The 23641-nt window shown below is 32.8% G+C and overlaps 3 protein-coding genes across 6 annotated transcripts in view; all 3 read left to right on the forward strand.

Moving 5' to 3' along the window:
- Nucleotides 1–3398, forward strand: part of jvl (javelin-like) — a 64918-nt gene extending 61520 nt beyond the window's left edge. For 2 of the 3 annotated variants that reach the window (XM_085482394.1, XM_085482393.1), the window contains exon 5: nt 531–3398. In XM_085482394.1, the coding sequence (XP_085338520.1) occupies nt 531–845 (315 nt within the window). In that variant the 3' untranslated portion in view covers nt 846–3398. The remainder of the gene's footprint in view (nt 1–530) is intronic. The other variant, XR_014924609.1, reaches the window with a different exon arrangement.
- Nucleotides 3399–4617: 1219 nt separating this feature from the next.
- Nucleotides 4618–12860, forward strand: LOC146723397 (proton-coupled amino acid transporter-like protein pathetic). 2 transcript variants are annotated; one of them, XM_085482396.1, is made up of 9 exons: nt 4618–5140; nt 5217–5324; nt 6519–6669; nt 6950–7156; nt 7663–8105; nt 9398–9576; nt 9654–9835; nt 10178–11198; nt 11610–12860. In XM_085482396.1, exons 1-8 carry the CDS (start codon nt 5130–5132, stop codon nt 10247–10249), a joined length of 1353 nt encoding a protein of 450 aa, XP_085338522.1. In that variant the 5' UTR covers nt 4618–5129; the 3' UTR covers nt 10250–11198; nt 11610–12860. The 2 variants fall into 2 exon arrangements, with proteins under 2 accessions (XP_085338522.1, XP_085338521.1); XM_085482395.1 differs by lacking the exons at nt 4618–5140; nt 5217–5324 and having other exon boundaries at nt 6663–6758; nt 6872–7156.
- Nucleotides 11809–23507, forward strand: LOC114944189 (proton-coupled amino acid transporter-like protein pathetic). The gene is made up of 8 exons (XM_029319980.2): nt 11809–12860; nt 16810–16872; nt 17769–17861; nt 18385–18742; nt 19891–20166; nt 20259–20437; nt 20524–20693; nt 22359–23507. The coding sequence occupies exons 2-8, from the start codon at nt 16817–16819 to the stop codon at nt 22604–22606; spliced, it is 1380 nt and encodes a 459-aa protein (XP_029175813.1). The 5' UTR covers nt 11809–12860; nt 16810–16816; the 3' UTR covers nt 22607–23507.
- The last annotated feature ends 134 nt before the right edge of the window (nt 23508–23641 follow it).

Raw genomic sequence — 23641 nt, forward strand, 5'->3', positions numbered from 1 at the left:
ATCCAGCAAATACCGCGCACGAAATACGATGCTTTATTTATTATATTATATTTTACGATATATTTGTCAACACAAATGTAATTCCATGAGACGCTCTCTTTTATACAATATTACGAGTCTTATGAACGTTTACATTTTTACAATTTCAACTCGAATCAAGTAGTAAAGCTCTGCTTCGTATAAGATTTTTACTTTGACCCATACAACATACTTTATAAATATGAGATGATACCTCATCTTGATACCTCAGCATTAAAACAGACAGTGGTGTCAGTGTTAATTGTAGATTTTGTTATCGTTTTACATTCATAATTTTTTTCACATGCAGTATTGACTGTTCTACTGGCTGTTCCAAATTCTTGGGTATTAATACAATATAATTTATTAATATAAAGTTTGTTCACTTCCAAGACGACATGAATCGTAGTCTTGGCAAGAGCACAATTTTCTTGCTTGTAATAGAACAGCAGGGCGTGCTTTATTCGTCCAACTGATTAAACTAATTAATATGCTTTTTGTATCTTTCCCAGAGCTGCACCGAACCACCAAGTTCCTGGTGCTCGACCAATAGCAGCTTCCGGCACAGTGATTCATCGCTCTATCCGGACTCCCTGAATCAAGAAACATCGTCTGTCACCGGTTCCACGCGAGTGGAATTCATAATCGGTTCGCCAACTCGACGCTTCCGTACAAGCACAGCCTGGCCTCATCGTTACTTCGACAGTATTGACTCGGCAGCTACAGTTCCGGAGAGTCTGTTAACCGACGAGTTTCCTCTGCGACGCGGTGAAGCTCTGGCCGAGTGCGACTCGCTCGAATGTCATCCGATCTCGAGCGAGGATTAAGTGCCGCGTAATCGTTGACGTTGCGTCGTCGACAGAAACAAATAGGGTGATGAGTCGTCTAGCGAGAGCAAGTTGCTATTGCTTCTTTTTGTTATTTTACGTTGGATAATTGGCTCAGCATACACGCGGCCTTATTATCCTAATATCGTGTCACCGACAAACATACGAATGTAGAAATAATAGGATAGGAGACACATATGCATTTTTAGATAACGACACGCTGAAAGAATGACACTCGCATTCTTAATGACCCTTATTCTGTGCCTTTTTAATATCGAAGTTGTTTCTTTTAAATCATCTTACAGTGATTTGAAAACAAAATTCTGAACAAAATGATGTGTTTCTAAACTGAAATGTAATACTATTTCTCGCTATAGGACATTACTATGTACTTTTCTCAAGTTACATTTAGAAAGCATTTCATACATCTTTGTAATATGACAAAAATTCTTTAGAAATCTTGTCTAATCAAAAATAATAATACTGACTTGCTTTACGAATGTACATCAACGAATATTAACTGACATAGCTAGTAATAATAAAAGCAAAAAGATTCATGCTATGTTTTCCGGTGATATAGAAATTTAGTCAAAATTTTGAATTCGTATAAATATATTATGTTTATTTAGTGTAAAAAAATGCAAAGACGTAATCAAAAATTATTTCATATCTTTTCACGAGTTTCTACAAAATGTATATTATTTTTTTCTATCCAGAGTTCTCGTATATATATGAAACATATATCTATTTTATCGAAAAGTGTGCACTAATTTGAATCAATTAAGAACATTTTTTTGAATATCTTATAGAATTATATATATCAGTAAAGATGTCAAACGATTATGTCTATTTATTTTGATATTTTTTTTTATATTATTTGATGTTTTTTTTATTATTGTGTGTAAGCGAACAACTTGGTTTACTTAACCAACGTCAAGAATGAGTTTGTTAATCAAACTTTCGATTACTTGGTCCACGTTTGGTAACTACTTTGTAATTTTGTTAATTTTGTGTAATCTACGTCTCTTATTTTTATATATTTTTCACAATATTAAATCTTATTTTATTTTGAACTTAAAGCTATTGTTTAGCAAAAGTGTCGTTAACACTCAGATATGTGCAAAGGATTTAATTGGATTATTAACTTGCAGAGAATATCACATAATCAATATAATTCACATTCCATATATCCAAGTTGCAATTTTATATTCCATTTAGCATTTGTATCTTCGATTTAAACCTGTGTTATGATTGTTTTTTTTTATATTTATTGCGTGTGTTGTAATAATATGGATAAATGTCTGATGATTTTTTAAACTGACAAGAAACGTTTGTATACTACGGGTAAGCGGATTACGTTAAAATCGAAATTCAGAAAATAAAGGCACTGAAATTTGAGTTCGGAAATATATCGAGCGCACTATTCGCGCTCTCTTTCGTATATGATACATATCACATTTAAACATTAATTTTTGCGCGCTCGTCCGCGAGATACAATTAACAGATAAAACATTAATGGATATACATTAAGCGCGTGAACAGCGAATATCTACAGAGCTACGTTCGATTTATGTTCCGTCCGATTTATTAGAGTATCGTGCGGTACATTAAAGAAGGTTTACATTCAATCTCGCTGTTTATTCGTGTTGTTCGTTCGCATATAATGTATACCTAAATCGAGAGTGATAAGAGTGAGCGATCTTATGTCCTTATTTGTCATAGGGAAGTTGAGGCTCGTCAAAGTTGACTTATAAATTAATTATTCGTCGAAATCGCATTTTAATTCGCGTAACTCGCGTCTTCGGGAAAACACTATGTATTACACACAGTTCCTCGCTTCTCAAGAAACAACCAATTTAATTATTTATAACTAACAATGACAATTATTGTGAACACTGAATAATGTATAATCACAGACGGAGCCTGTGATCCTAGTTATAAATAAACCGCGAAACATGTGATTAACATATAGTTTAAGGTGTAAACCACAGGACTGACGGACTCTACTTATTATTTTATTAGCGCCTAATCGTTTTTTTTTTCACGCGCGGCGAAAAGAACAGGAGGACGACCGATGCGCATTCGGTGTGAATCTTGCTCTTTATCTTTATCTTCTTTTTTTCGTACAAGGCAAAGGTTCGTTAACGCCGCGAATGCTCAGATATTATTGTTATTCGTACAGCCGGTGGAATCTGCTACCCGCATCAGCGTAGAAGGCTACCGGCTGGAGGCTATTATTTTTATACCTTTAATTAACGTTTAATATCGAGAAAGAGCGTGTAAAACCGGCTGCGGCGAAACAGCAGCCTCCCGACCGGATGCTTATTAAAGTGAAGCGCTGTCACTGTATTATACTTTATCTAGTGTCTAGATATATGTCTCTTATCATTATAGAATTATTAATTATTGTTTTACGGATATATATATACACACACCGACACATTTGTATATAGACGACGTCGCGATTTATTTAAATAGCTCTAATGTAAATAAATTATCTATAACAAATCTGCGATAATGTGATCCTATTAATAAAAATGAAATTACCTAAAATGTTTATTTATTTATGTCCAATCATTAATTCTCTTATGCGATTCTGAGAATTTTTGACATTAATATGATTACGAAGAAAAATATTTTGTAGCAAGACGCATATTATATTTCGTCATACGGAAAAATTAAGAAATCAGTTGCAATATTTTTTTATATTTTGCGATTATGAAATCACTACATTATCTGAATTAATATTTATATACGAAAATACGCTGAAATCTTTTATATAATAAAGTACAAGTTTAATTTATTGATAATTTTGATATTAATCTTATTAGATATATATATTTTTTTAATTACATGTATAAGCGTTAAGTTTACATGTTGACATGAAAAATTTGTGCCAAAGCTCATTTTCATTAGTCAAGAGCATTACATAAGAATGACGATACTTTTGAGAAAGATGATTAATTTGCGATAATGAGAAAATTTATTTATCAAAATTTTATGCTTTTATTTTATTTATATTTCGTTGAAATGCTGAGAGAATTCAATTCTTTTTCAGTTATGTGATTATAATTAATCAATGATACATTACATTTCCTGTTTCATTATTTGATGAAACTTTTCAAGAGATTTATGTAAGAACGACGATGCTATACTTCCGAGAAAAATTATCTATTTGCGATAATAAGAAAATTCATTTATCAAAATTGTATTCTTTTATTTTATCTATATTTCAGTTGAAATGCTAATAGAACTAAACAATTTGTTTCAGTTATGTGATTACGAGTGATACATTTCCTGTTATTGATGCAGTTGAAATTCCTGGAAATGGGTGTGCGATATTACATTCCAACAATTAATTACTTAGAAAATAAATTGACTCGTTGTAAATTTTTATTAATTTCTAGTAACAGCGACGTTTTTACATTTCCGATTTTGTAAATAATTCTCGTAGACAGTTGAATAAAAATGTATAATAATTTTATTATTTGTGCTGCATGCGTAATGCGGCAGCTGCAAGATATTTCAAATTAATAACAAAATAGAGAGTAGCCAAGGCAATATTATATAATATACGAAGAATTGTGCCTGGAGCAGTAATCGTCCAACAATGTTATTGTAGAAACAACAATTATATTCCACAATACCAGTCGAGCTCAATGCGACAATATTATCGCACTGTCGCGTTAAACGGTGAACATTGGTTTATATGCACCGGATGCTTTGTTGCGGAGGAGCATGTAATTATGTGGAAAATGAACTCTTAAAAGACTCCAAGTGTTTTTTAGATATTTAAAATCCTGATTGACATTCATACGCAGAAACCTGCCCAAGGAAACATTCTAAGAAACATTTTCTCATGCAGGCATATATAGCACTTCAGCTTCGGCTTCTCTATCCAGTTTCAGAGAATGCAACCGATTTCAGTTGATTAGTCGATATCGAGAAAACTTCGTATTTCTCGAATGCAAATGTCAAATTCGAGATTATCAAATAATTGTCAGTTTGTAATAAAATATAATTGTCTTTCAAACGCGATTTTTTTTCGACGATCAAGTGCGCGCATTTTTTGCTGAATTAAACACCGTCCCCGTTAAACGGTTCTCTGTACTGGAAAAGGTGTTAATAACTTGGAACGTCCTGCAAACAAGGTTAATAGGTAATTTATCAGTCATCGGTTCGCCGAGAGCATCCGCGAGCGAGAGATCCGGATGCTTCGCATAATCGAAGAGAAGAGATCCAGCGAAGGCGGAGGACCTTGTGGAGTTCTAGGCAACGCGCGATATGATCGACAAGTGAGACGACTCAAGAGGCCTCGTCACGTGTTAAGATGTATTTCGTAGTATCTACATTCTCCATTTATAATGACAGATCCGACATCTCAATGAAGCAAAATGCAGTAGACAGCGAAGCTGATCGGCGGATTCCAGAAGGGGAATACGATCCTTTCGCCGATCGTCCGTCTGCACCTCTGACCTCGTATGTGTTTTATATTTTTTTCTACTGTCATTGAGTTTCTAATTTGCAATTTTTATTGATTCATTCATTCGATATTAATTTTATAATTAAAATTACTATAAAATGGTACATTTTTTAGAATTAAATTTAATTATAAAAACACGCTGCGATGAAATGAAAAAAAAAGAACTATGATTCCAAGTAATATGTCTTTTGACAATTTTACCACAATAATGTATTCGATATTAAACGCTATACAAATTAATGAGAAATTTTCCATTAAAATTGAATATAATATTTACATACACACGGAGAGAGAATTTTCTCTTAGAATTTACCCTGAAAATCATGGTAATCGTGGGACAATATGATGTTGGAAGAATTTTATAAGAGTTTCTCTAATTAAATATTTACCACAGTAAAAAAGATGTACATAGTAAAACTAATCAAACATATTTTATATCTTATCATGGTAGATTATTAATATTTTTTGTTAATATTTTATAAAATTCTTCCAATACCGCATATTGTCCCATGATTACCATAATTTTTAGGGTAAATTTTAAGGGAAAATTCTCTTTCTCTCTGTGTATCTATATAATATAATAAATTAATATATTATATATATATATATATATATATATATATATAATATTAATATATTTATATTATTTTGTATATTTTTTATGTTACAGTCTCACAGCAGAGAGCGATATCAATTATATTCTTAAAAAACGCACAATTATAAAAAGAATTTTGCTATATAAACTATATGATACTAAAGTTTATATATTTGATATAAATTTAAAATATAATAAGACATTATTGTGGTAAAATTGTCAAAAGACATATTACTTGGAATCATAGTTCTTTTTTTTTCATTTCATCGCAGCGTGTTTTTATAATTAAATTTAATTCTAAAAAATGTACCATTTTATAGTAATTTTAATTACTAAAATGTGGATAACGTATTATGATCAGACATGTCAAATATATAGTCGTCGAATAGTCATGTTAAATTACGTGAAAAAATGTTTATCAGATCTCGTGAAACTAACAATAAGTTAATAACGAGTTTGTTCGAACAATTAAGTATATATTATCTTATTTGTACAATCGCGTATTTATTATCAAGATATCGTCAAATAAACAGGAAGATTGTACTCGTAATATTTATAATAAAAACCATTGAATTGATATAAAAATTGTTTGCAGAGATTTTGCCGCTTTCTTTCATCTGCTCAAGTGCGCGATCGGCACCGGTATACTGTTCCTACCCCACGCTTTCAGAAGAACCGGCTATGTGATGTCCATCATTTGCAGCATCGTCGTCGGTGCATTGTGCACTCACACGGCCGTGATCGTCGTACGTGAGATAACGTGGAAGGCAAAACTTTTTATTTCGAAATTTTATCGCTAATACAGAACGCGATGACAATAATTAGCAAGAAGGAGGTAAAAGGAAACTTCTCTTTCTTTCTCTCTTTTTTTCTCTCCTTTTTTTTCTTTCTCATTTATGACACCTGCCCTTTCTACCATGACTCAATTGTTTGCGCATCGCCGATGAGATAATCCGATATCAGAGGGAAAGGAAGTTCCTCTCGCATCTCCGAACGCATCAGGCAGGCTCTCTCTTCGGTGTACAGGTGCAGTGCTCTCAGGCGTTATGCAGGCGCAATCGCGTGCCCATGCTGGACCTCGCCGAAACGGCGCAGTTCTCCTTCCAAACAGGTCCGGAGAGGATTCGAAAGTACGCCAGGCTATTCGGCGTAGTTACCAACGTCATCATTTGCTTCGTACACTTTCAGGCCGCGGTGATATACATCTTATACGTGGCCACGTCGTTCCAGCAGGTATAACAACGTCGTGATTCTCAATCGGGATGAAACTGTAAAACGCGACGTTTTCATATGCAATTTTTATACGAGTGAACAATTTGACGTTTAACTCGCGGTACAGCCGATCCCGATTTTAAAGATAAAGTCTTTAACGAAATTAATCAACTTGTTTATTTCTTTATGGGAATAAAAAATTATTGCTCGTCATATTTTTTTCAATCGAAGAAGGTTTAATTAAAATTTCTTTCTTCGAGGTCAAAGATGTGTTAGAATATATGAAATCTTATATTAGACTTTTATATAGATTGACAAATTATCTGCGTTATCTGCGTTTTTTATTATTGCAAAAACAAGATTGCAAAACTGGAAAAATACCTAAGAAGCCGCGATATCTATGAGACATCGCGATGATATTTGCGTTACTTTTTCATTCGGTGAAGAGTTTTTTTCACAATATATATCTCGCAGATATCGGATTTGAAGACAACAACTTATTATACGTTCCGCTCCGATATTTCCAGGTGATCGAATTTTTCACGAGCCTGGAGATGAACCCACGAATTTACATCGTCATCTTTTTCCCCTTCACCTGTGCCCTGGGTTTCGTGCCGAATCTGAAATATCTGGCGCCGTTCTCCGTCATCGGGACTCTTTTCTTGGGCCTCGGTGTCTGCATCGCGTTCTATTATTTCTTCGGCGACATTCCCGATCCTGGTAGACTGAACGCTTTCACGGAGATTCTACCTGTGCCCATGTACTGCGCTATTTTTCTATTCGCCTTGCACAATATGACCCTCTATCTACCATTGGAGAACACGATGAGGCATCCCAATCATATGCCGCGCTTAATCGTTGCCAGCACGTTCCTGAACACCGTTATATACCTGACTTTTGGTTTCTTCGGCTACAACAAGTACCCGAATGCCTGCGACACCGTAATCAAGAACTTGCCGATAGCGGACACGTAGGTCTATTAATTTTCTTTGCCTCGCAAACTGCTCGCGTTGCCGTTTATTCGCATTTTATTGATAATTCATATCGATTACGATATCGAGTATAATTAATTTGATTGATCAATTTAAATTTTTCGGTTGGGCAACCTGTATCTGCTCTCTTTACGGACCCCATTCGTAAATGGGATTTATTTAGAGAAGTTACGTCATCGCGAACTTTTTTCGCAGAGAAATTCATCGTTCGTTAAAAATGGCAAATAAATCGTTACCGAAGGCAATTAAATTGTATATATCACCGTTCGACGATCGACAAATATATGCCGACTGTCTCTTTGAGATGACAGCTGTATAATTAATAGCGTGTAACCGGTGTGAGCCAGTGATCACCAAACAGGATACGCTTAACATTTGCGTGGTCGTGCGTACGTATATATCTCGACGCGTGTTTAGTATTCTCAATTTATTTCATACGTTTTGTATACTTTGTAAAGTCGTATAATAATACACGATATACATACATATATACCTGTGGCGAGTCCTTCAAATAAATTCAGAAATTTAACAAAAGCAGAATCAGCGAACCGTACAAAAGAATTACGCGTGCATACAATTGTGAGAGTTTCAGTTTCGTCAACCAGAAGGTCTGACATAAACTCAATACTGATTTATCAAATTACTAATGGACATTGAATCTTGATAATGTAAAAATTCGATCTGACAAGTCCATTTTTCTAGGAACCATTTGATCGCTTTGTAAGCATCGATCGCGATTTCGATCTTTTCGTTATTAAATTGTTCACACACACTTATCTACAAGCAACGAGAGATACAATTTTTATAACATGATATAACTCATCGTATAATTTCGTCATCAAAATTATTTTCCTTGATTTAATTACAAATTAATCAAGTAAAACTTGCGCGTATTTCTTCCTTCCTTTAAATTATATTTTTATATTTCAATTATATAATTTCAATGTATAATAGTACATATATGTAGACTATATTATGGTGTAATTACATATAATTATATACACTACAATTGCTTATTTTTATTTAAATTATAAACACAAGCCTTCAGTTGTAACACAGTCAATTCTATTTAAACGTCAATCAATCCCTGTCTTTTGATACACGATAATAATCCGCGCTGTGAAATTGTGTATCGTTTGAATGTACCTTTCAGACGAATCAAAATATTGCTCTTCACGATAATAATTCATATCGCAGACACAGGTTTGAAAATTCCAATTCATGGCCATTATCACCTTCCACACTCTCATAATATATACTTGTCTTGCAGCCTGGCTCAGATAGTCAAGATAGCCATTTCCTTATCGGTACTGTTTACTTTGGGTCTGGCGTATTACGTCCCGATCAGCGTGCTGTGGCCGATGATCCGTGCGAGAATCGCCAGCAAGAGCAGGCTGTATCATCGGCTGTACGAAACCTCGCTCCGGTTCGGTGGCGTAATCGGAACCAGTAAGCATGTCACGATACGACACGAATGTTGAATGTAATAAGCCCAGGAAGTAAGTTGTCCTTGTCCGGTCCCGCAGCGCTGCTGGCCGTCGCCGTACCCCAAATGGTACCTTTACTGGGCCTGTTGTCCGCCTTGGGCATGTCGACAATCATGCTGCTGATACCCATACTAATCGAAACGTCGACCAAGTGGGCGGACGCCACGAGGCCGATGTTCGCGAAGAACGTTGTTATTTTCGTCGTCTGGCTGCTGATCCTGGTGCGATTCTTCTCCGAAATAATAGCCGGGAATGAAACGCGAAAGAATAATATAATCTCGCAAAAGGTTCCACGGGACCTTGAAATTTACATAATTCCCCGTTAAATTTCTCTATTTTAGTCATTAGAATTAATTCGTTTTTGTTTTTCAAGTTTTTACCGAGTCTATTTTACATCTCCAAACTCTTCGAAAACAATTTATCAATTATTTCTGGGATTTTAATTAATCGATATCGTGTCAGATTATTGGTCGTATATAAATATAATTACTTTTTATTTGAAATATCAAATTCATTTTTGATACACGTAATGTCTGGGTGATATAATATATGTTTCTTTTCAGATTTTCGGGGCGATAGAAAGCATATGGTCAATTGTTAGAGAATATACAGGAACGAAGCAAGAAGAATGCTGATCGATAAATCGGCAATCAACTACTTAATAGGCTTTCAATGCAAAATTATGAAGATGCTGCTGTGTTACGCCAAGTTATTGGAATATCGAGAATGCGAAGAGCCACGTAACAAGCTATAGAAATAAGTCAAGCACAGAAGTTCAACACAGCAAAGCGAAAGGATGAAGCGAATAAAATATACCGAAGACTATTTATTTCTTCTTGACTGGACTGACTGGTCTGCGCCGCCTGATTTGTGTGAAAAGAAATATCTTTTGCACTCATCAATTTGTTTTTACGAGACAAGAATACAGATATCGGTTTGAATTACGCTTTTCTTCAATTTCGCTGCTTAAGCGTTCGGAACAAGCTTGATTGATATGGATATCGACGCTCTTTAAGTCCCGTAAAGACCGAAACGTGGCATTTGCAACATTCCGACGGGACACCTTCAATTTCCCTCGGCCAACGTTTACGTAAGACACGTGACAAGACGGAGTTGCGCCGTTTGCAACGTGGAAACAAGAGCGGCACAGCCTACAATGAGAAACTGCATCAGAGTGCAGCAATCAGAGATCAGGAGAGAGAGAAGGTGGGAGACTGTCGGAGACCTTCTTGCAAGGAGACGAAAGAGAGACGCCGAAAGAGCTCGTCCTGTTAATGGAAGGAGACGAGGATAAGGTGAAAGGGAACTTATACGAGATTCGCAGAGGCGCGAATCGAGGAGGAGCTGATCGCAGTCGAACAACCAACGTCCCTAAATCCGTGTATACGAGTAGAAGTCAACTACTCGACGTAGTTCTCTTCAGGAATCGGAAGTGTGTCGACGGTCTTTGATTCGAGCGGCTCTGTCGGTTTTTCTTTTCTTCGTCGATTTTAACATGTCAAAATGTTAATTGATTGATTACGCGGGTGTGCCAATGCTTGAGGGAGGATAAATGAGAAACGGAAACGTTTCCGCGAGTATTAGGTGAAGAAAAAGAAATGATTATTCCATTCGTCGAATCGTCGAAATTTGGATCAATATTTTTTTTTTTAAATCTGAATGTTACTTTGCTAATCAAATTTAGTCTCTATTTACAGAAGATCTGTAAATTAAACTTTATTTCATTCTTATTCATTATATAATTTTTCTATTTTATATAAAAATTCGAATTTTGACAGCGGTTCTGTAAACAAAATATGACTTAAACAGCCGCTATCTTTTTAAAATTTGTATCTTATATATTATGAAGGATACTTGAGAATTTTTCACGTGACAATGACAAATGACATTTATTTTCTTTCCAACATACACGAATAATCGATTGTTATGCGGGCATCAAGTTTTTTTATACATATACGCACACGCAAAATTATTAATAATTTCTAATAATTATAGAAAATACTGATAAATGTCAATTCGTCGAGATTACACTGGCTATAATTTCTCCACACACTGTTTATCGTCCGTACTCCAAAGTAACGTTCAATCGGGCCCATTACAGACCGTCACTATCTACTCCCTCCTTTCCTGGTGTATACGCACGAGCGAGGAAGCTTATGCTCAGGTAGTCACTCACGTGCACATTGACTGTTCGTATATATAAACCTGGCTAACTCCGAAGAAACTTGCCCAGTCGTGTGCGGTCTGTCACCATTCCGCTACAATATCATCGCCTTCGTCCCGTTACCTCGTTGTCGGCCCATCAGTACATCGGACAAGGGAACCTGACACATCCCGCAGAAAACGATCCCGGTTATTCATCAATTATCCTGTGCCAATCTATTCGATTTACCTGAACACCGGATGGAGAGAAGTCATCAATTTCCGGATGATGATTACCGATGAATCCATCCATCATCCGAAGAAGAAGATCCAGAAATATCACCGTAGAGGAAATATTAACGACATAATTCTCAACGGTATTTAAAAATATTATGCACCAAATGAGTTGTCGCCAAAATCGAAATTTTCTATAATAAAGGACTCTACGACTTTCCATCGTCATCGAGGAGAAATCTATCTGATCGTCATCTAGCAGCACAAAACACCGTGCGATATCTTTGAATTATCTCATTTCCGACACGAGAAATCGCGCAGAATCGCGACATCGAGAATAAACAGTGGCGAGTCATTAATCGTCGTCATCGTCGGGAAAGATCATCCGGTCATTGTCATTTTGCGTAATTGTGACATGTGCCGGATGTCGGAAATTTTATTTGCTTGGATTTTGCCGGATATCTCATAAATCGTACCTGGAGATATGTCTGCTGATCGCTTTATATTCCGGAGATAAATCATTTTATCTGTATTATAAATCTAATTTTATACATATAATAAAAAAAGGAACCAAAAGAAGACGAAACCTTGACTAAGAACGTATGGTTTCGATACGTAGGCAAACAATTTGCGTTTCACGAAAAGTGGGAAAGAGAGAAAGAGATAGAAAGAAAATAAAGGAATTTAGAAAAACAAGAGAAAATAAACAATTGTATTTAAATTAAATATAGAATTAAACGCAAGAACATCGAAGCATAACAATGTAAATTGGGAGCATTTAATGTTCTTCAACATCGTCTTGAGAAAGAAATTCAAATCTTTGTGATATCGAGAGTATTGTTCAACATATCTACGTCGTAACACACAAGAGTAAGTACGATTTTAGTATGTAAGGTCACGTTACGTTCGTTATACGAGTATTTCAAATTTATGTGTGGTCCCTAATCTTTAATTTATGAATTACAAAAGAGATTTGTCTAATTTGAGAAAGTCATTCTATAAATATATCGATAAAGATTCTCTCTCCTGTGTAACTTGCAAATGGTTTATTTAAAGAATAATCGACTTGGAATAATGTATATATTATTCTTTGTTGATAAGTTCAATTAATATAGCGTATAAAATAATAAGCATATAAAAGAGTGACATAATAAATGTCACGCTCCTGTTTCCGAATAACAATTTGTCGAATAATTTCTTAAGTGTAGAATAATTTTCAATATATAAAACAAATATGCAAATATTCTATTCTAATGACACGTATAATTTATTTAGGATGCTCTATCGAATTTTTAATATAAGAAAATTTTAATGGCAAACTATACCAAAAGGTTTTAATTGGGTTATAATTGACACACAAATATTTTTGTATAAATGTAAAATCAGCTAGAACTTAATTTAAAAAATAGTTTTAAAGTTTATATATATATATATATATATATATATATATATATATGCATATATATTTGATAAAATTAATTTATACAATTTTAATTTTAATTAGTTATCTCTGATTTACAACTCAACAGTTTTTGCAAATTAGACATTAGATATATTTTTCATTATATAGAAAAGTATTAAAAGTCAATTCCAGATTTATCGAAGAATTTGTCATTTCAATTAGATGTAACAAAAAATTATGGTATACATAAATACTACTTATATAAATATTACTATACTACATATTAGAATCATGACTATAAACATCGTGTGCTAATATTTGCAAAGAGATTAAATTAACGCGCGGTAGTTAATCCGTCTGCAAATGAATGTTCGTATTACGACAGGGATAAGAAAGAGTACGGATTTACGATATAACAGAGAATTGAGTGATAACAACTTCTATAGGTGATTACCCTGATAAGTACAAGATTAACAGCGATTTAGCTTTACTCGACGTATGCTTATACACTTTTGCATTAGCATGCGGTGAATGATCAATCCAATAAAAATTAAAGTCGTGTTAATTATTTTTTGGATTAAATAATTGAAATAATATTTAGATAACATTTAGATAATATCCAATGATCCCTGAAAAGTACAAGATTAACAGCGATTTAGTTTTACTCGACGTATGCTTATACACTTTTGCATTAGCATGCGGTGAATGATCAATCCGATAAAAATTAAAGTCGTGTTAATTATTTTTCGGATTAAATAATTGAAATAATATTTAGATAACATTTAGATAATATCCAATAACATTTTATAGATCTCTTAGTTTAATGCTGATGGATATATTTGATACAGGAAAGTTTCGTAATATTAGGAGTAATATTATTATCCTTTGTGTAATTAGTCCTAATTTGTGAAAGTTAGAAAGTTTCAACTTTCAGATACCTTAATTTTTTTGCTATAAGCAAAAATAGTAGAAAATAAAAATAGCATCCTTTATAATAATACGATCTCTTTTAACGAGAGACAACGATCGTTTACTATAGCAACGCGTGCTTATTACACAAGTAATTATTCGTTAAATAATTAATTCTTTAATAGAGAATGCAAGATATCAAACTATATTTACAGGGGTTTATGATTCATAGAAAAAAATGCAAATGATACAAAAGTTAAACATGTAGTCTGTTCAGTAAAACATATATATTATTTAAAATTCTTTCAAAATTACGCTTCAAGAGTAATAACATTTACTAATCCACTCAACTCTTGATTTATAATTTAACTGTCTCTTCTACAAATTAATCTTTCTTTCGTGGAAATTAATTTACTAATTAAATTATAAAGAATTTATATATAGATGATAAAATTCACTCACGTTCTCCTTTTATATATCTTGGTATGACTCATGCAGATAAAAATATTAATACAACTTTTTGCACAGAAGAGAAAAATATTTTCTTTTTATTTTCCATCATTTTATTAATATGCAGTTATTTTATTAATATAAAGTTAAATGAATTATAATTAATTATAACAGTTGTATATATCTTTTAATAAATTAAATATTTCCTTTCTCTATAACTATTAAATTAATCAATAAAAAAAGAAGATTTATATATATTTATCGTGGATTTTTAATTATTATAATTCTAAATTTCCCTATAACTTTTGTTATTTTTTCATATAAAATTTTGCTTGTGCAATTTGTAGACATTAATTACAAGTCTAAATCTCCTCTTTGCATTATTCTCGGTATTGTCCTTTGCGGTTTTCCTATAATGAAATATTTATGAGTATTCTCAAGTTTACGTTTTCTCGATTGTGTGACATTAAAATCTCGCATGTACAGACCGTACTCGTTCAAACGCGATCAAGGATTTCCCAAGGATTTTCAATTACAAATTCATTTGTTATCGCATGTACGATCACAGTGTATTCGTTCGCGTAACGGTGGGACATTTTACCTGCCACTTTTACGTAAAATGGCGAAAGCAGATCAAGTCAATTGGTCGCACTATCGACTGGCTACAATCTCGAGCGCAACAGATTCTCTTGCACAACTCCGCCTTTTTTATTTCCCATTAATTTCTCAAGCGGATTTCAGAGTTTAAATCCAGCGGGTCCGCGAAAAATTTTCGTCATCGTCGAAACAAATAGTGTGCTAGCTTTTATAAAGGCAAATAAATGTCAGAGAAACTTTTGAGAAAATTGGTCAAGGTGAAGCATCATAACTCTGACTTATCAGATACCTATTGCGTATACATACATCGTATCTATGTTTTTTTACATAACTGATTATTTCTGCCGATATAATAAGCACGCATCAAATTGCTCTGTTCGTTACGTGTTTTTTTTCACACTTGAATTTGTCATTGTTTTTAATAGAATCGATAACTTGGTAAATCAAGCCATTTAAATAAAAATTAATAACTAGCTGTAATTGAATATTTCTAATATCGTATATTTTGTTTATTATTTTTATACTACAAATTTTTATATTCTGATCACATATAATTATTAATTAATTATTAATTATTCTGCTTATCGATATTGTTTCAATTTGTTTGAAGTAACTCTTAAATAAAAAATGATATAAAGATTAATCTATAAGACTTTGTTGAAAAAGTGCTAATCTTATCAAGAATTAATTTCTAAGAGATTCACTTGAGTGTCTTTCAATATTGACATTTAAAACTACCAAGAGCAAAAAGATGAATCAATTTACACAATCTCAAAATGAAGCTTATACTAACTTTATCGGATTTCTTTTTCGCGATTCACGTTATTATAGACATTCGCGAGTGTAGGAACTTAATCAACGTATCGCGGATGATGTCAGTAGATAATTGCGCAAAAAAGCTGCTCTTAAAATAATAATTATAATTAACATATTTGTTTTTATTCCTTTTGCACGGATTGCTACATTGATTTACATCAGCAAAAAACTCACGATCAATCTGTTTTATTTTTTAGCTGTCGATATATTCTATATTTATGCTTAAATGTCAGTGAGAATCTTTATGTTTCCAAACAGCATGACTACATGCTTGACTCGTTAATGCTTATCAGATGCATGTGATTTGATGCATTGACGATTCACGTTGTTTTTAATTACGAGATCAGATAAAGTTCGATAGAGTTGAAAATGTAGTAAATATTGAAAATAATATTCAATATCACTAATCATTTTTTTAACAACTCAATGTGTCTATCTATGTAAGAAAATGAGAATAACCATTTTTTTATTCACGTAAAAGAGCTAGAAAATATTAATTAAAAATTATATATTAATTATCCTAATAACATATTTTTAAATAATAAGCATTTGTAATAATGAATTTCTATATATTATATATCATATAATATTTAGTTATTTTAAGACTAAATTGTTGTGATTTTCATATAAAATTGTTGTTTTTAGAAAAACCATGGGTCGAATAGAGAAAGAGGAATCGGCTACTGATATGAAGGAGTTCAGCAGCAGGTACTTTCGTCATATCATTAATATGATTATATTCGATACCGTTATCAATATATTGCTTTATATATATATTAATCAAACATTGATTAAAAAGTAAATGACGTTGCAAAAAAAATTTCGATACTGATACTTGCTAAAATCATGCAAATCATGATTACTACAGACAAGATTGACTTTCTTAAGAATAGTCATCGTTTCATTGTTTTTGATAAACGTCAATTGTAGATAACAAAATTTTTTTATACGCAGTGTCTGTAAAAGTAATCGTTATTGATCGATGATGATCATGGAATGCGATCATATCGCGTTTGCACGAAGATAAGAAATACTTTGTATAAAATTGGTTTTTCTCTCTACAATATTCTTTTTCAATGTCTCAATTTTTGATTATTAAACTTGGGAAACAGCGTAATATTGCAAATATTCACCGGAAATATCCTTCTTCGAATTATGTGTCATCATGTATAATTATAGGTATCGTACTTTATAACGCGTATATTGAGCGCCCAAAAAAAAATTATGTAACAACGAAACAAAAATATCTTCTAGAAATCGAATATCTTTGCATAAATATTTCCATGTTTATATGAAAAATATTATTAAAATATAATTAAAATATTATAAAAATTTGAGATTAAAAATATTGTAAAAAAATAAAAAACGAGAAGATATGCTACTTGTTAAATTTAATTAATCTTGACATGGTACTGCAAATAAAAAAATGTCAGAAAGATTAGAAATATCTCTCTCGCTAAATTAATCTTCATAATTTGTTGTTTTTCCAGTTATCTTTATTATCTCGTTATTTATTAAACTTAATTAATTATTTATTAAAATTATTTTATTAAAGCGTTGTCTTTTTAATATTTCTAATTTTATTTTCTATTTCCCATGTTTAGCACAAAAATAGCTCCGACCGTTATTGGCGAATACAAAGAAAAAGATGAACTGTACGATCCTTTCGAGCATCGTGATAAGCGGAATGCGACCTCGTAAGTTTCATTCTAGAGTCTTTATCAAGTTAATGTATATGTATTTATACTTTTCCTGATAATACAATACTGTGCATTGCGCAGCATTTTTTAAGACTCAAAATATACCATAGATTACGATATACTGCGTATATATTAACGCAAAAATACAAACTGACCGTTTAATCTTAAGAATAAGGATATTATTGTTCTTTGATTATCAGTACAAATATAAATTTGCAGTGTCCAATATTGTTGCGATAAAAAATGGTTTGATGATCTTGATAATAATGACCATGTATTTATTCATAAAGATTATTCATTTAGAATGACAAGAAAAAATTCTCAAAAGAATTTCATGTAAATAATTATTTTCAAAATAATTTTTCCCATAAATCATCACAAATATATTTCGAATTCTAATTAACAAAATATATATAATTTTTTATATTGCTATTTTTTTATACTTGTTCCGAAACGAGATAAATTTGAATAAAATTTCTATGAAATATGATTAATATCAGCTTTTGATCACGTGTTTCAGGGATCTAGGCGCCGCGACGCATCTCCTAAAATCCTCTTTAGGAACGGGAATCCTGGCCATGCCCTACGCGATAATGAACGGAGGGCTGCTGTTCGGCGGAATCGGCACGATTATAATCGGCATCATTTGTGCCCATTGTGTGCACATATTGGTGCGTACGTCCCACATACTCTGCCGGCGCACCAAGACCCCGCAGATGACATATGCCGAGACTGCGTACGCGGCCTTTTACTGCGGACCCAAATCGATCAGGCCCTTTGCGAACGCCAGCAAAATATTCGTGAATTGTGCGCTATGCGCGACGTACGTAGGCGGTACGTGTGTCTACGTCGTGTTCATTGCCACGTCCCTTAAGCAGGTACGCACTTTGCATAACTTATTATGATTGCATGATACCGGCCTTGTTGATAATCAGATGTGAATGCACAGTGAATGTAGCTTTTATCGGCACATTTTAGAACCTTACTATTATTTAAAATTTAATATAATATATGTACACATTAAAACAAAATTTCTTAACTCGACTAAATCGTTAAATTAAATATTATTTTGTTAATTGAACATATAGAAATATTTACATTAAATATTATTAAAACTCTAATAAAACGTATATATATTTGACTTAAATACCAAGATATGTTTAATTAACAAAATAGTAATTTAGTTGAATGGTTTAGTCAAGTTAACAATTTTTTTTCAGTGTATAAAAGTTAAAATTTTTCTAATAATTAGAAGTTTTTGAATTATTTACCAATATTAATTATTATAATTTTTTTCATTACTCTTTATAAATACTAAGCAATCTAATGATTCGCGATTTTTATAGTTTGTGCAATATCGAATGAATGATTTTGCTATATATAATGATTATTGCATTTTATAATTAAAGTTAAAACATTATTAATAAAATAAAATCTATGATAAATTAAAAATCCATTAAAATGATAAATGATATGAAATTAAAAATCTATGATAACATAGCGATAACATAATTGTTGTCCAGATACAGTCATTGCTCAGTTAGATCACTGTTATGTAATTACAAAAAATTTTGTTTACTAACTCATGATTGATTACGTTTAACAAATTTTCTAATTACTTTCAACTATCTAATCAAAAAATGATTTATTTAATGTTCTTTAGATTATTCAAACATAATTCATCTTCGTATTTTTGAAAAGAAATCAATTCAAATTACAATAATGACTACAAATATTTAAAAACTCTGCAATTAATTTTGAAAGTCTATAAATTCAAAAATAGAAAATATTAAATATTTCATTACTTAGATTTTAAACGATATATTATTTTAATAAAAAGACATAAGAGAAAAAAAATAATTCTTGTTGCATCGGAAGGAATGATTTAATTTATCCTCTTTTTATGGGCAAACGAGTGCCTTTTCCCTCTGCGAAACTATGCCGCGATCTTGCCTCGAGTCCTTCCATAAATCGCGCGATCGATCTTTCCTGCCACCGCGCAGTGCATCTCGTTTTCTCTCACCAGGTCACCGATTTCCACACCGGGAAGGACATAGATGTACGCTTGTACATCCTCTCGCTGATCCCGGCATTGATCCTGCTCGGCCAGGTGCGCAATCTGAAGTACTTGGTGCCGTTCTCGATGCTGGCCAACATCTTCATGTTCAGCGGCTTCGCGATCACGCTCTACTACATCTTCAGCAACGTCCAGTCGATCGAACACGTTAAGTTGTTCTCGTCGGTCGAGAAGCTGCCCCGTTTCTTCGCGACTGTGATATTCGCCATCGAAGGTATCGGCGTTGTAAGTTCCACGTTGTCAATGTATTACATCGCATTTTCTTTCAACTTCATCTTCCGCATTCTTAAATCACCGGTTCATGATCGCGATAACAGGTGATGCCTGTGGCGAACAACATGAAGACGCCGCAGCACTTTCTGGGATGTCCTAGCGTACTCAACGTCACGATGACATTAGTGGTGGCCCTGTACGCGGTGATGGGAGTGTTTGGGTATCTCACATACGGCGAGTCAGCCAAGTCCAGCATCACGTTAAACCTACCCACCGATGAAATGTGAGTTATTGGATCATATGTCTCTTTCTTGGATGTTTTTTTATCCGTGACATGCCGTTCACTGACGAAGGACGAATATGTTTCAGTCTGGCTCAAGTGGTGAAGCTTCTCATCGCCGCGGCTGTCCTCTTTACGTACGGATTACAGTTCTTCGTACCCCTCGAGATCATATGCAACTCCGTTAGGCACTTGTTCAGCCACAGATTCGCGACCATCGGTGAAACGTTAGTGAGGATGGGAATAGTTATGCTAACAGGTAATGTTCCATATTTGAAAATTTTACGCTAATTTTCCAATTTATTCGTAGTTGAAATTCAATAGCATAATTATTGCGATAAGCTTGGTCTGATTAAGCAAATAATTAGAATTTATGCTTGCTAATGCAGAAATTTTTAGCAGAATTTATAGACTTCGATGATAATATATCTATACAGGGTGTATCTATAAATAAGTGCGAAAATTTTTAGATGATCCTCTCTCTTTGTCGAAAATTAAGGGGGATTTCTTATATATAAACATATCCCTCCCTTAAGTTACACTTTTCTGAAAAGGGAGGTAAAAATTAAGTTTTTATTTTTTCTCTCAAATTTTAGACAAATTAAGAAAATAAAACGAAAAATATCTACTAAGTTTTATTTCTTCAATTTGTCTGAAATTTAATATATAACAGTACATGTTTTACATAAGAAACCTCCTTTAATTTTCGACAAAGAATCATTTCCTAAAATTTTTTGCGCTTATTTAAATACACTCTATATATGAAATAAATGATAGTTATTGAAATTAGGTACAAATAACTGATTCCAAGCACAGGTAATTTTCTGCGCGATTCAGAAAAATAATTCGACACGAAATGACACGATTGTTTTTAAAATCGTATGACTCAAGTTGCCTACAACATTTGATGACTCGATCTTCTTTCATATCCATAAATGGATCTAGGAAGATGTTAGAGATTTAGAAAAAAAGCTAAACTTGATTTTTTATCTCAGATTTATCTTAAAATTGTTTTCTTCGCGTTGAACATTTTTTGGTGGTATATTTTATTATTGATGGTAATATATTTTTAATTTTTATTTGATTATTGATTAATTTATGATTATTTTGTTATATGAGATACAGTGTTTCTGTCATTAGTCAAGAAATAATATTTAAAGAGGTGAATTTTTAAATGTTCAACGCGCTTAAGAAATTTAAAATGCTGCGTTCTTGTAATCTTATTTGATTAAATTCTTGTCACAAACTTTACCTTCCTATCATCGCGATAATATTATATATATCGCGGTCGCAAGGTTCTCATAGCGGTAGAATTTTTTTGTCCCTGGCGACGATGTTTTAGTGATCGCGAGACAGAGAAACCGCTATCAAACCATGATGGTTCACGTGTTCCCGGTAGAAGATCGATCGAATCTCCGATCGAACAGAAATGGTGTCACCCACTTATTCTGCGCGCGTATACGCGCGATACATTTTTTGTTACCAAATACACCGAGAAAGAAAGGAATCGCCTACCTTGTCTGTTGTCTTCTCAGCTCGGGTCAGTTCGCAGTAGACTTAATCCAGTTCGCGTTTGCTTCCGATATGATTTCTCATCGCTTCGTCGCGAATTTTTTTTCGCCCATTATGTCGAGTCCAGTAGGTCATGAATGATGTTAGATGCCTAAATATCGAAAAAAATATGCAACTTATTTTTAATTTATCCAAATAAATAGCTTCCTCATTAATTTTATTGAATGATACATATATTATTATAATGAAACTGGATGTATTATAAAAGTATTGCTATAAAAATGCAGTTGATTAGCAATAGGGCAGTTTTTAGAAAATTAAGAATTATTTTATATATGCAATTCCAATGTAAATATAATTTTTTTATTCGGTTACAAGATGATACCGATATACTTACGATATATATTTGCAGTGGTCGTAGCGTTGCTGGTGCCGACGCTGGACCCGTTCATCTCTCTAGTCGGCGCAATTTTCTTCTCCATCCTCGGCGTCAGCATCCCAGCTATCATCGAAACGATCTCGTGCTGGGAAAATCATTTAGGCATCTTTCGATGGCGTCTATTTAAAAATGGCTTTCTACTTATATTTTCGCTCTTAGCGTTAGGATTTGGTTCATGGACTTCAGCACAAGATATAATAGAGTTTTATAGTAAAGAATAATAAAAAATAAAAAATAAATTTTATTTATATAGGTAGATTGAAGAGAGAAATTTTTTTCTCAATTTTCCTCATTTAAAATTGCGGTATCGATCAAAAAACAATGCAAGATTTTTCGAAACATTAGCTACTCAATGCTTTTTATATGTTAAATAATGTGCAAACTAATTGATATTTTGCACCGTCGAGTTGACTATAAATTGTCTTTTGAATTTGCATACTCGATCGTCAACGAAATTGTAGAAATTGGAGTAAGAAAGTAATCGCTGAATTTGATACGGTTATGCCAGCAATTTTAATGAAATGAACTAAACAATATAAATGTATCAAAAGCAGCATATCTGTGAGATTTTATTATTTCTTTGATTTTATATATTATATACTTTTTGAATTCATGAAATTCTTGGAATTAAATTTTATATTGTTTTCGTTGTGTATATATAAAACAAAGAGAAAAGTTTTATTATATATAGATGTAATCATCGAAAACTTGTCAAAATAATGTTGTAAATAAATAGATATATATATTTTGTACAATTACTATAAGAAACAAAATTTACAATAATATCCGAAAGACGTTCGGAGAACATCCACAGAACATTTTTTTCCCAGAAGATTTTCAGATTTCCTCTGGATATCCTCTGAACGTCTTTTGAATATATATGTTGTGCTGTTATAGCCCTTGTAGAAATTTATCACTATAGTAACGCCAATTAATCACTTATTTCGAGTACTTAAAATACTGATATACAGTAATTTCAGTACTCGAAATAAGTGATAAATTAGCGTTACTAGTGATAAATTTCTATAAGGGAGGTTGCGATAATTGCGCGTACTTTATTTATACAAGATTAATGCATAATTTATAATGTTATAGTTTGAACTTAAACAAAAATGAAAAATATCTCGAATGAAATTATTTGAAAATACCTTCAGCAAGAATCCTCGCCACATTTTTTCCACAATATTATTACTTTTTACTACCGCAATCACTCCGACAATAAAGCGCGAACGTTATGGAAATGCCGCTCCGCAGTT

The sequence above is a fragment of the Nylanderia fulva genome, unplaced genomic scaffold (assembly GCF_048542155.1).
Source record: "Nylanderia fulva isolate GAGA-0341 unplaced genomic scaffold, ASM4854215v1 Scaffold20, whole genome shotgun sequence".
Lineage (NCBI taxonomy): Eukaryota > Metazoa > Arthropoda > Insecta > Hymenoptera > Formicidae > Nylanderia > Nylanderia fulva.